At 36.5% G+C, this 13,569-nt stretch overlaps 1 protein-coding gene across 4 annotated transcripts in view; it reads left to right on the top strand.

The window, feature by feature from the left end:
* Positions 1-13,569, top strand: part of KIF6 (kinesin family member 6) — a 371,498-nt gene that overhangs the window by 74,298 nt on the left and 283,631 nt on the right. For 2 of the 4 annotated variants that reach the window (XM_070584535.1, XM_008518021.2), the window contains exon 4: positions 9,530-9,677. The exons of the other annotated variants lie outside the window; for them this stretch is intronic. In XM_070584535.1, the coding sequence (XP_070440636.1) occupies positions 9,530-9,677 (148 nt within the window). The remainder of the gene's footprint in view (positions 1-9,529; positions 9,678-13,569) is intronic. 4 annotated transcript variants of the gene reach the window in all.

Here is a 13,569-nt window from a genome sequence, read left to right as displayed (position 1 = left end):
AATGGCAGAAAATTTATTTAAAGAAATGATGGCTGAGAATTCTCAAATCTTGGGAGAGAGCTGGATATCTGTGTTCATGAAGCCAATGGCCACCCCCAAATTTCAAACCAAAATGATCTTTTTTAAGACATGTTAAAATAAAACTATCTAAAATCAAAGACAAAGAGAGAATTTTAAATAAGCAGCAAGAAAAATGAATCCTCACAATAAGGGAATCCCCATAAAGCTATGCCTGAACTCAACTCCTCCCAATGAACACACCAAATCTACAGCTACATACGGAAAAATTCCCTCTGAAAACTAGCTGAGCTGCTCCCCTACAAGAGAGGATAAAAGGACCACATCAAGAGGAGTAGGAGAGGCAGAGATGTGGTCTTGCTAAACACCCCACACAGTAGGGAGGGATCACAGAAGTATGGAGCTTCTCCCAGAGGAGTGAGGGGTTTGTGTCCCACATCAAGCACAACAAGCCTTGGGACCTGCATCAGAGAGACAAGCCCCCAAAATGTCTGCTAAGAAAACCAAGGGGGCTTACATCCAAAAGACCCAAAGGGCTGCAGGGAACTGAGATTCTCCTTTTAAAGGGCTCATGTGCAGTCTCACTCTCCTCAGGACGCAATGCATGAGCAGCAGTTTGAAAAGTGCCTAGACTATATGTGAAGCAGATTCATTTTCTAATGTTAAAGCATCTACTGGAGCGGTAAGTGACAGTTGGGACTCTCTCAGAGATGGAGGCACCAGCAGACGCCATTTTTGCAGTCTCCTTCTACCCAGTTAGCCCAGGCAGGCATGTGTGAAGGTGGTATCCTATTGCTGCCTTGCTAAGGCCAGCAGGGATGAGCAGTCATGGCACTATTCCACAGCTTTGCTGAAGCCAGCAGGCATGTGCAGTTGCAGCACTCCCTTGCTTCCTGGCTAAGGCTGGCTGACATGAGCAGTCATGGCATTTTCCCACTCCCATGTTAAAGCTGGCAGGCATGTGCAGACAAGGTGCTCTCTTGCTGCGTTTCTGAAGCCAGCAGGTGTGCACAGTCAAGGCATTTTCCTTTGCTTGCTTTGCTGAAGCCCTGATGTTTTCAACTGTTGCCCAGAGGACATCTCCAGATCTTCTGTCTGGAAGCCAGCTGGGTTTACAATTGCAACCCCACAGGACTGTATATATTTGCATACTTTAAAAGCAGCTGCCTGAGAATCTGGCTTCCAACCAGTCTGAAAGTAGGTGCTAAATGAGATCCCTCCCCTGGAACACTGACAAGTCTTGGCACATCCTCAACAATGGGGGCCTATTGAGAATAAACCAGGAGATAATGAAGAGCTAGGGCAAGGTTGAATGACAAGGTTCATCACCTACACAAGGCTACTCCTTCAAGAGTGGGAGAGGTAGCTGTTTTGCCTAACACAGAAACACAGAGACTCAAGCAAAAGAAAGAAACAAAGGAACATGTTTTAAACAAAAGAACAAGATCAAACCTCAGAAAAAGACCTTAATGAAACAGAGATAAGTAATCTACCTGATAAAGAGTTCAAAGTAATGGTCATAAAGATGCTCACCGAACTTTGGAGAAGAACGGATGAACACAGTGAGAACTTCAACAAAGAGATAATATGAGAAAGTACCAAAATGAAGTCACAGAAAAATACAATAACTGATCTGAAAAATACACTGGAGGGGTTCAACAGCAGAACAGATGAAGCAGAAAAACAGATCAGTGATCTGGAAGACAAGAGCAATGGAACTCACTTAAGCAGAGCAGCAAAAAATAAAAAAGAATTTAAAGAAGTGAAGATAGCTTAATGGACCTATGGGACAACATCAAGCAGAATAACATTTGCATTATAGGGGTCGCAGAAGCAGAAGAGAGAGAGAGAAAGGGGCAGAAACTTATTTGAAGAAATCAGGGCTGAAAACTTTCCTAACTTGGGGAAGGAAACAGACATCCAGGTCCAGGAAGTCCAGAAAGTTCCAAACAAGATGAACCCAAAGAGATCCACACCAAGACACATTATAATTGTCGACGAAAATAATCTATAACCAATCTATAAATGAAAATTTGGGTGAGTTTATTCTGATTGAAATCTGAGGACCATGGCCCAGGGCCTTTCTTCCTGAAGGAAGAAAGGGCACCAAGGAAGTGAGGTATACAGAGTGGTTATATACCCCCATACAGGACGTTTCACATATGATTGAAATGTCCCTCCCACAGTAGTCACAAGATTGCCCTGTCAGCACAGCACTTGATGGACACAGCAAGTAGTGGGTCTGCTATCTCAGAGGGCGTAGCAGGAGGCAAGCCTATTGTCTCAAGCTGGGTGGTCACAGGTGAGCACAGCAATCAGTTCCTAACCTAAGGAAAGATGCTTAATCCTTAAGGGAATGCCAACGTTGGGAGGGGGAGGGAAGTTCCACCTTTGTCTCAAGGGCCTTTGTTCTTGCCATAGGGAATATCTAAAGCAGATATACAATGCATGCTCAACAGCCAGGGTCAGGCCCTTTTGGAAAGACAAGGTCAGGCTGAATTAGGTTTATACCAATGGCTTCCTCATATTCTCCAATATATCCTATTGCTTGCCATTTTTATTTGTCGTAATTAAAATGTCAAGAGTTAAGGAGAAGAGAGAATCTTAAAAGCAGCAAGGGAAAACATCTTGTTACATACAAGGAAACCCCCATGAGACAACAAGCAGATTTTTCAGCAGAAACTTTGCAAGCCAGAGGAGAGTGGCATGATATATTCAAATGCTGAAAAGAAAAAACTTCCGAGCAGTAATACTTTACCCTGCAAGGTTATCATTCAGAATTGAAGGAGAGATAAAGAGTTTTCCAGAGAAGCAAAACCTAAAGGAGTTCATCACTGTTAAACTGACCTTACAAGAAATGTTAAAGGGACTTCTTTAAGCTGAAAAGAAAAGGCACTAATTAATAACAAGAAAATGTATGAGAGTAAAAATTTCACTGGTAAAGGTAAATATATAGTAAAGGGAGTGAATTGATCAGTTATAAAGCTAGTATGAAGGTTAAAAGACAAAATTAGTAAAATTAAAACTACAATAAGTAGTTAAGGGATACATAAACAAAAAGATGTAAAACATGACATCAAAAATATAAAATGTGGAAGGGGCAGCAAAAAATATAGAATTTTAGAATGAGTTCAAATTTAAATTGCTATCAACTTAAAATAGACAGTTATATACATAGGATATTATATGAGAACCTCACAGTAACCAAAAAACAAAAACCTGTAGTAGATACACAAAAGAAAATGAGAAGGGAATCTAGACATAACACTGAAGAAAGTCATCAAATCACACAGGAATAGAGCAAGAGAAGAAAGGAACAGAGAGGAACTACAGAAACAGCCAGCAAACAATTAACAAAATGGCAATAAGTACATGCCTATCAATAATTACTTTAAATGTAAATGGACTAAATTCTCCAATCAAAAGACATAGGGTGGCTGAATGGATAAAAAAAGCAAGACTCATCTATGTGCTGCCTACAAAAGACTCACTTCAGTTCTAAGTACACACACAGATTCAAACTGAAGAAATAGAAAAAGATATTCCATGCAAATAGAATAGAAAAGAAACTAGTGTAGCTATACTCAAATTAGACAAGATAAACTTTAAAACAAAGATTGTAATAAAAGACAAGAAAGGATATTACACAATGATAAAGGGGTCAATCCAACAAGAAGATATGACATTTATAAATATACATGCACACAGCATAGGAGCAAAATATATAAAGCAAATGTTAACAGACCAAAAGGGAGAAATTGGCAACAATGCAATAATAGCAGAGGACTTTAACACCCCATTTATATTCATGGATAGATCATCCAGACAGAAAATCAATGAAGAAACATCAAACTTAAGTGGCACATTAGAGATCAGATGGACTTAATAGTCATATACAGAACATTCTATCCGAAAGCATCAGAATACACATTCTTCTCAAGTTAGCATGGAACATTCTCCAGGATTGATCAATGTTAGGCCAGAAAACTAGTCTCAATAAATTTAAGAAGACTGGAATCATGTCAAACATCTTTTCCAGCCACAATGGCATGAAACCAGAAATCAATTACAAGAAGAAAACTGGAAAAATCACAACTATGTGGAGATTAACTAACACGCTACTGAACAATGATTGACTCGACAAATAAATTTAAAAATACCTTGAGAGGAATGAAAATGAAAATACGACATACCAAAATCTATGGGATGCAACAAATGAGTTCTAAAAGAGAAGTTCTTAGAAATACAGCCCTAACTGAAGAACAAGAAAAATATCAAATAAATAATCTAATTTTATACCTAAAGGAACTAGAAAAAAATAAAGCCTAAATTTAGCATAAGGAAGGAAATAATAAAATCAGAGTGGAAATAAATGACAGACTAAAAAGACAATAGAAAAGATCAATGAAACTAAGAGCTGTTTCTTTGAAAAGATAAACAAAATTGACAAATTTTTATCTAGATTCACAAAGGAAAAAAGAGAGAGTTCAAATAAATAAAATGAGAAATGAAAGAGGAGAAATTACAACTGATACTACAGAAATATAAAGGATCATAAGAGACCACTATGAACAATCATATGCCAAGAAATTAGACAATATAGAAGAAATGGATAAATTCTTCGAATCATACAGTCTTCCAAGACTGAATCATGAAGAAATAAAAAATCTGAACAGACCAATTATTAACAAGGAAATTGAATCAGAAATCAAAAACCTCTCAAAAAACAAAAGTCCAGGACCAGATAGCTTCTCTGGTGAATTCTACCAAACATTCAAAGAAGATTTAATACCTATCCTTCTCAAACTCTTCCAGAAAATTGAAGAGGAGGGAATGCTTCCAAACTCATTTTATGAGGCCAGCATTACCCTGATACCAAAACCAGACAAGGACATCACAGAAAAAGAAAATTACAGTCCAATGTCCCTGATGATCATAGGTGCAAAATCCTCAACAAATATTAGCAAACCAAATTCAGCAATATAAAGGATCATACACCATGATCAAGTGGGATTTATTACAGAGATGCGAGGCTGGTTCAATATCCACAAATCAATCGTGATACACCACATTTACAAAATGAAAGATAAAAATCATATGATCATCTCAATGGATGCAGAAAAAGCATTTGACAAACTTCAATATCCATTTATGATAAAAACTCTTAACAAAGTGAGTTTAGAGGGAACACGCCTTAACATAATAAAGGCCATATATGACAAGCCCACAGTTAACATCATACTCAATGGTGAAAAGCTGAAAGCTTTTCCTCTAAGATCAGAAAAAGACAAGGATGCCCGCTCTCCCCGCTTTCATTCCACAGAGTACTGGAAATTTTTGCCAGGGCAATTACACCAGAAAAAGACATAAAAGGCATCCAAATTGGAAAGAAGGAAGTAAAACTGTCACTATTTGCAGATGACATGATTTTTCATATAGAAAATCCTAAAGACTCCACCACAAAACTGTTAGGACTAACAAATGAATTTGGTAAATTTGCAGAGTACAAAATCCATATAAAAAAATAAGTTGCATTTCTATACCCTAACAACAAACTATCAGAAAGAGAAATTAAGAAAACATTCCTATTTACAGTTGCATCAAAAAGAATTAAATACCAAGGAATAAATTTAACCAAGAGAGTGAAAGACCTGTACACTGAAAACTGTAAGTTATTGATGAAAGAAATTGAAGAAGATTTCAGTGCTCATGGATTGGCAGAATTAATATTGCTAAAATGTCTATATTACCCAAAGCAATATACAGATTCAATGCAATACCTATCAAGGTTCCACTGACATTTTTGACAAAAATAGAGCAAAGAATCCTAAAATTTATATGCAACCACAAAAGAACCTAAATAGTCAAAGCAATATTGAGAAAGAAGAACAAATCTGGAAGCATCAACACTTCCTGATTTCAAACTATATTACAAAGCTATGGTAATCAAAACAAAATATTTTGACATAAAAACAGACACAAAGAATAATGGAACAGAATAAAGAACCCCAAAATAAACCCACGTGTGTATGGTCAATTAATTTATGAGAAAGGAGGCAAGAATGTACATGGGGAAAGGACAGTCTCTTTAATAAATGGCATTGGGATAACTGGGAAGCCACATGCTAAAAAAGGAAACTGGATCACTATTTTGTACTATACACAAAAGTTAACTCAAAGTGGATTAAAGACTTGAATGTAAGACCTGAAACCATGAAACTTCTAGAAGAAAACATAGGCAGTAGGCTACTTGACATCAGACTTGGTGATGAATTTTTGTATCTAACTCCAAAAGCAAAAATAAACAAGTGGGACTACATAAAACTAAGAGCTTTTGCACAGCAAAGAAAACCATTAACATAATGGAAAGACAACCTATGAAATGGGACAAAATATTTGCAAATCATGTATCTGATAAGGGATTGAAATAAAAAATATATAAAGAATTCATAAAACTCAAAAGCCAAAAAAACCCAATATGAATAAAAAGTGGGCAGAGGACCTGAATAGACATTTTTCCAGAGAAGACATACAGATGGCCAATGGGCACATGAAAATGTGCTCAACATCACTAATCATCAGAGAAATACAAATCAAAACCACAATGAGATATCACTTCGCACCTTTTAGAATGGCTATTATCAAAAAGACAAGAAATAACAAGGGTTAGTGAGACTATGGAAAAAAGGGGACCCTGGTGCACTGTTGGTGGGAATGTAAATGGATGCAGCTATGATGGAAAACAGTATGGAGGTTCTTTAAAAAGTGAAAATAGAGCTACCAAATGATCTACCAGTTCCACTCCTGGGTATTTACCTGAAGAAAACAAAAACACTAATTTAAAAAGATATGCACCCCTATGTTCATATATGGAAACAACCTAAGTGTCCATCAGTGGATGAACGGATAAAGAAGATTTGGTGTGTGTGTGTACGTATATATATATATATATATATAACGTACACACACACAGTGAAATACTACTCAGCCATAAAAAAGAATGCAATCTTGCCATTTGTGACAAAATGGATGGACCTTGAGGAATTATGCTAAGCAAAGTAAGTGAGACAGAGAAAGACAAATACTGTATGATTTCACTATATTTGAAATCTAAAAAAGAAACAAAACAAATGAAGAAACAAAACAAAATAAAAATCCTGAATACAGAGAACAGAAAGGTGGTTGCCAGAGGCAAGCAGTGTTCTGGAGTGAGTGAAATGTGTGCAGTGGGTCAAGAGGTACAACTTCCAATTATAAAATAAATAAATCAAGGGGTTGTAATGTACAGCATGATGCCATTAATCAATAATATTGTAGAGCATAATTGGAAGTTGCTAAGAGAGTAAATCCTGAAAGTTAACTTTGTATGGTAACAGATGGTAACTAGACTTTGGTAATCATTTTCCAATGCATACAAATATCAAATCATTATGTTGTACACCTGAAACCAATATAATGCTATATGTCAATTATACCTCAATAAACTTTTTTAAAAAGTCCTACTTTTCTCCAAAAAAGATTTATACCAGCTTAAAGCAAAAGACACAAGATAAAAAACAAACAAATAAGCAAACAAAACAGACATATACACTAATGGAAAAGAATCAAGAGCCCAGAAATAAACACACACATATACAGTCAACTAATATTTGACAAGTGAGCCAAGAATCTCTTCAATCAGTTTTGGGAAAACTGGATATTCACATACAAAAGAATGAATTAGGACCTATTCTTACACCACTCACAAAAATTAACTCGCAATGGATTAAAGACTTAAATTTAAGACCTGAAACTATGAAATTCCTAGAAGAAAACATAGGGATAAAGCTCCTTGACATTGGTCTTAGCAATGATTTTTTGGATCTGACACCAAAAGAACAAGCAACAAAATAAAAAATAAACAAATGGGACTACATTAAACTAAAAAACTTCTGTAAAGCAAAAGAAGCAATCAACAAAATGAAAAGACAACCTATGGAATGGGACAAAATATTTGCAATCTGTCTGTCTGATAAGGGGTTAACATCTGAACTATGTAAGGAACTCATACAACTCAAAAGCAAAAAAACAAATAATTTGATTAAAAAGTGGGCAGAGAACTTGAATAGACATTTTTCCAAAGAAAACATACATTGACCAGCAGCACATGAAAAGATGTTCAAGATCTCTAATCATCGGAGAAATGCTAATAAAAATCACAATGAGATATCTCCTCGTGCCTGTTAGGATGGCTATTGTCAAAAACACAAGAGACAGCAAGTGTTGTAGAAGATGTGAAGAAAAGGGAACCTTTGTGCACTGTTGGTGAGAATGTAAATCGGGGCAGTTGCTATAGAAAACAGTATGGAGGTACCTCAAAAAATAAGAAATAGAATTACCATATGATCAAGCAATCCCACTTCTGTATATATATATTTCTGAAGGAAATGAAATCACTGTTTCAAAGAGATATCTGCATCCCCATGTTCATTGCAGTAGTATTTACAACTGCCAAGGCATGGGAAAACCTAAGTGTCCGTTGATAGATGAATGGTAAAGATGTGGTATGTAAATATAATGGAATATTATTCAGCCATAAAAAAGAGGGGGATCCTACCTTTTATAGCAACCTGGATGGACTTTGAGACCGTTATGCTAAGTGAAATGTCAGACAGAGAAAGACAAATATTGTATATTCTCACATGTGGAATCTAAAAAACCAAACTCATAGAAATAGAGTAGAATAGTGGTTATCTTGGGCTGGGGTGTGGGGGAAATGGTGAGATGTGGATCAAAGGGTATAAACTTCTAGTTATAAGATGAATAAGTTTTGGGGATCTAATGTACATCATGGTGACTGTAATTAACAGTGCTGTATTATGTATTGGAAAGTTGTTAAGAGAGTAAATCTTAAATGTTATCACCACAAAAAAAAAGGTAATTATGTGAGGTGATGGATGTGTTTACAAACCTTATTGTGGTCATTTCACAATATAGATATGTATCGAATCATCACATTTTACCTTAAACTTACATATGTTATGTGTCAATTATATCTCAATAAAGCTGGGAAAAAAAGAAAAAGACATTAGATAAAAACGAAGGAAATTTGAATAAAGTTTGTAATAATCTATCAATATTGGTTCATTAGCTGCAAGAAATGTACAATACTGACATAAGATATTAAGAATAGAGGAAACTAGGTGTGGGGTCTATGTGAACTCTCTTTACTATCTTTACAACCTTTCTATAGATAGAAAACTATTCTAAAGTAAAAATTTTACTCAAATAGAAAAATATTTAAAACCAGTGGGCCCCATTTGAGTTACAGGTCCCTTGTTAGAGATGTGCTGAAACTCCTGGATAAATAAGTAATTTCTAGTTAGATACTCACATATATAAATACTTCTGTAGCTATTTCTACGAATGTCTTTTCGTTAGTGTCAAATCAGGTTGCTATTAGAATATGAGCCACTTAATACAAATGCAGTCCGCCATTTTCATCCTGAAAGTGCGCCATCTCTTTGTGTAGTGTCCTGGCGGGTTACAATGGCACCATCTTTGCATACGGGCAAACAGGCAGCGGTAAGACATTCACCATCACGGGGGGCGCAGAGCGCTACAGTGACAGAGGCATTATCCCAAGGACACTGTCGTACATTTTTGAGCAACTACAAAAGGTATGAAACTTCAATTTCTTTTTAATTTGAAATATTCAGCAGAAATTTACTGCAGGTGGAAAATTTATTGTGACATTTTATTATATTGTATGTAAAAGAGGAAGTACTATTGTGTAATAACTCTGGCCTTTACATTTAAGGAAAGTTTGGGATTTTGCTGAAGAAGTGGAAATTAAGAAGGTGCTTCTCATTAAAGGGATGCTGTTTCAGCAGAGGCTCAAAGGGATCCTCTGATACACCCATGGAGGTTAAAAGGACAGATAGCACATTTTGCCAACTAATATCTTATGTTTCTCATTAAGAAACCCATGAATATCCTTTTACCAAAATGGACCTATATTTTAGTTACTAAAGCACTGAATAGGATAATGTTACTGTACCTTTTTCACACTTTTAATAGATGCCCAGAGGAATTTACCAGAGTAAAAATCCTATTGCAATTAATATTATTATAAAGAAGAGATTCCCATCTATATTATATATACCATTTACTGTGTAGCTCCAAGTGTCTGTTGCTTTATCAGTATTTAATACAACATATAATACAACTACAAGTTAGAGATCCTTATCCTCATTTTATAGTTGGGAAAACTGAGTCTCAGGTTAAATATCTTTCTCTGGGTCCTTATAAGTAGCTGATCTGGAGGTCCATTCCTGGTCTGTGTGATGCCAAATTCTGTGCTTTTTACCGTTACTTACACTGCCTCTGTCTCTCAGACTGGCTTTATTTTGTTGGTTGTGTTTAAACAAATTCTCTACAATGAGTCCTTTCACTTCTCCGGGTTTCTGTCCTGCCGTCTGTGAAAGTAGGGAATGGATTGTACCAGAGGATCTCCAGCATCTCTATTTGTTCCAACAGTTCCTTGGTTGTATTAATTCTGTATAACAAGTGTCCTAACTAGGGCAGTGGGCCAGTCATTCCAAAATTTCTCAACTGTCTGCTGTTTGCATTTTGAGTTGGAAAGATGAGAAGAAATCGCTGAGATCTGCATAATTCTAATTTCCATCCATAAAGTAGCAATTACCCATTAGTTCAGCTCATCTCTCATTAGCTCAGGCACGCCGTCTCTCCATGCAAGAAAATTTGGAAGAGAAAAGGTTGAGTATAGTGTCTATGTTGCATCCAAATCCCTTCTTTTCACTTATGCATTTATTTCTGACGTTAGTTGTTTTGTTTGTTCCCAGATTTCACAACTGGGAATATAATTTGTAGTAGTTTTTGTTGCTGTGGCCCTAACGTGGAAGCTTGTTGTCTTGGAAAGATCATTGAGGTTGGTGTAGGCTGACCTTGTTCCGAGAAAGTCTACTGCTTCCAGCATGTGGTTTGGGGTGCTTACTGAATGTCTCAGGCTTGTGGCATTCACGTGAAGGCTGAATATACTGTATTCAAAGATATTGTGCACTTCCTGGCACATAGTAGACACTCAATACGTGGTAGTGTTACTACAGCCATTGATATCCATATGTGTATATGCACATGGCCAAATGATTTCTGACCAGTTCCAAAGAACTCTTTGAAACTCAGAACTAATGAAGCCAATTCTCCTGATTAAGTTAAACAGAATGAACAAATCCCTTGCTAATAGGAAATAGATTTGTCACTTTTAAAATTTCACCTAAATTTTATTTATCGAATACAGTTACCAATAAACAGTTCTAAAAGTCTAAATGTCTCCCAAGTACCTCCCATCTTTTGGGTTCATTGTCTTATGTCTGTTTGTCGTTGACATTGCCCTAAACCCCGTTTCATTCTGAATGATCCTAAATAACTTCCTGGACTTGGAGAGCGCCCATAGGACCAATTTATAGCCGGGCCAACTCTTCGAAATGGACAGATTTCTACAATGGGGCACAACGCATTTATTATGATCAAACTGAACTGCTGTGAAACAAGTCAGAGGCAACTTGAGGTTCATCATGGAGATTGTCCGCATTGTATAGCTGAAAAATGCAAAAGATGCCCCAGTTGATTGCTTTAAAAGGCCACATGGAGCTCTCTAGAATTCTTAAAGGAAACATTTGACTTACTTATGGAAAGTACGTATTTCAAGATAAACTAAGAGCACAGTCCATACTGGGTCCTAAAATGTCTGTGAGTGTGATAGGAGCACATTTTCAGTGATTTTAAAAGAAGAAAATTGATTCCATTTATTTTAGAAATCACTGCTTATTATTTTTGAGTATTGTGAGGTTCAAACTTGTTTTGGGGCAAGAGAAAAGGCTGTCTGCAGGAAACATATGTGTTACATTATAGTCTGGCAATCCTAAACACTAAAAGAGGAGTAATAAGGAAAGGTAGCTTGCCACATAGCTCAGTGAATTTTAAGTGTGTATTCCAATAAAAGCCCAGAAAATGCAGAAGCTAAAGGAGCCAAAGCATTATCCCTATCATCTCAGGACAGGGGACCTGCCATTTTCCTGAGTTTTTATGATTTCTCCTAATTTCTGGAAGAAGAGAGTTTCCCCACTGCAGACGAATATACAATTTAGCTGGGTTTTTTTGTCTTTCTTTTCCTTTCCTTTTATATTCATATACTGAATTCTCCATTTGGAGGCTTTTAGAAATAATAATAAAAATCAATAACAACAGCAATAATAACAGCAACAGCAATGATTTATTGGTGTCTGTTATGGGCCATACATTCTTGGTAGGATTTTAAATACAGAATCTATTTCTCTGTCACAGCAGTTCTGCCATCTAAGGGTAATTATCCCCATTTTAATAGTTAAACAACTGAAGAGAAGAGTGTAAGATCACTCAGTTTAAATGGCAGATCCAGATTCAAACCCACTTTTGTGTGTAATGCTAAGATGAGCTCAGAACTGTATGCTAAAATCCCATCCATAATCCAGGGTGTGTTTCAGATATGTTCGGGTAAGTTTTAGAAATATGTTGTTTTAAACAAGATTTCAGGGTGTTGCTAAATCATCCTTCATAACCTTTAATGTTCTCTGAGAATTTTCCAGAGAAAAGCAGTATATATGTTGACCATGGAATCCCTTTTCCCCGTGAGTATTTCCTGGAATATTTTAGCAAATACTGGATTAGACTGAAGCCCACACAGAGTCTGTCTCATATTTATAGTTTCTGACACCTGCACTAAGCCAAGCTTCAACCCAAAGAATTATGTTGAAATGATGCCTTTGCTAAACTAGGATACTAATGTAATCGATAGACCATTTGTCTTGATGAGCAGCCAGAGTCACTCACATCAGCAGGATTTCCAGCATTTGGATGGGAGAAATTTGCTTGGTAGAGATTCAGTCCATGCTGGCACCACAGACTATCAGAATGTGGAATTTCAGCTGTGGCCTGAGTGTTTTACTATAGTCATGTGCTGGCTGAGAGTTGCCGTAATTTTTCATGTACTGTTTTGTTTTTATGAAATGGTAGTATCTTTATTTGAATAGTTTGAGCCATTTTAGGACCAGAGAACCATATTAATTTTAATCTGAAGAGCACGTAGGGAGTCATCATCCAACTTCCCCACTTTAATGGGTGTGGAAACTGAGGCCTCACGTGATAGGGGCTCATAGCTAGTAGCACTAAGATTCCAGCTTTGGATTTGCAGGTCTCTATTCACTCCCTCATCTCTATGTCTTGGTCCTCTCTCCCTCTGAATAATACCTTTTAAAGGAGTTGTCTTAAATATGGGTGAGAATCAATCAGGAAGGTCATCCTAAGCAATCCTCTCTGTGAGTATCTACTCTGACCTTCTTGCCACAAGACACTAATATATTCTCCTCTTATGAGAAGCAGGATAATATTTTCAGAAATGGAAGCATTTGTATTTTGGGAGATATAAGAGGAGGGTGCTATTATTTGATATTTTGTATTGAAAACTGAACTTGGAATTTTCTCAAGCACTGAAAACACTCAGTTTCATTCCAT

This window comes from Equus przewalskii, chromosome 19 (assembly GCF_037783145.1).
Source record: "Equus przewalskii isolate Varuska chromosome 19, EquPr2, whole genome shotgun sequence".
Lineage (NCBI taxonomy): Eukaryota > Metazoa > Chordata > Mammalia > Perissodactyla > Equidae > Equus > Equus przewalskii.
This window is presented reverse-complemented; position numbering and strand designations above follow the sequence as displayed.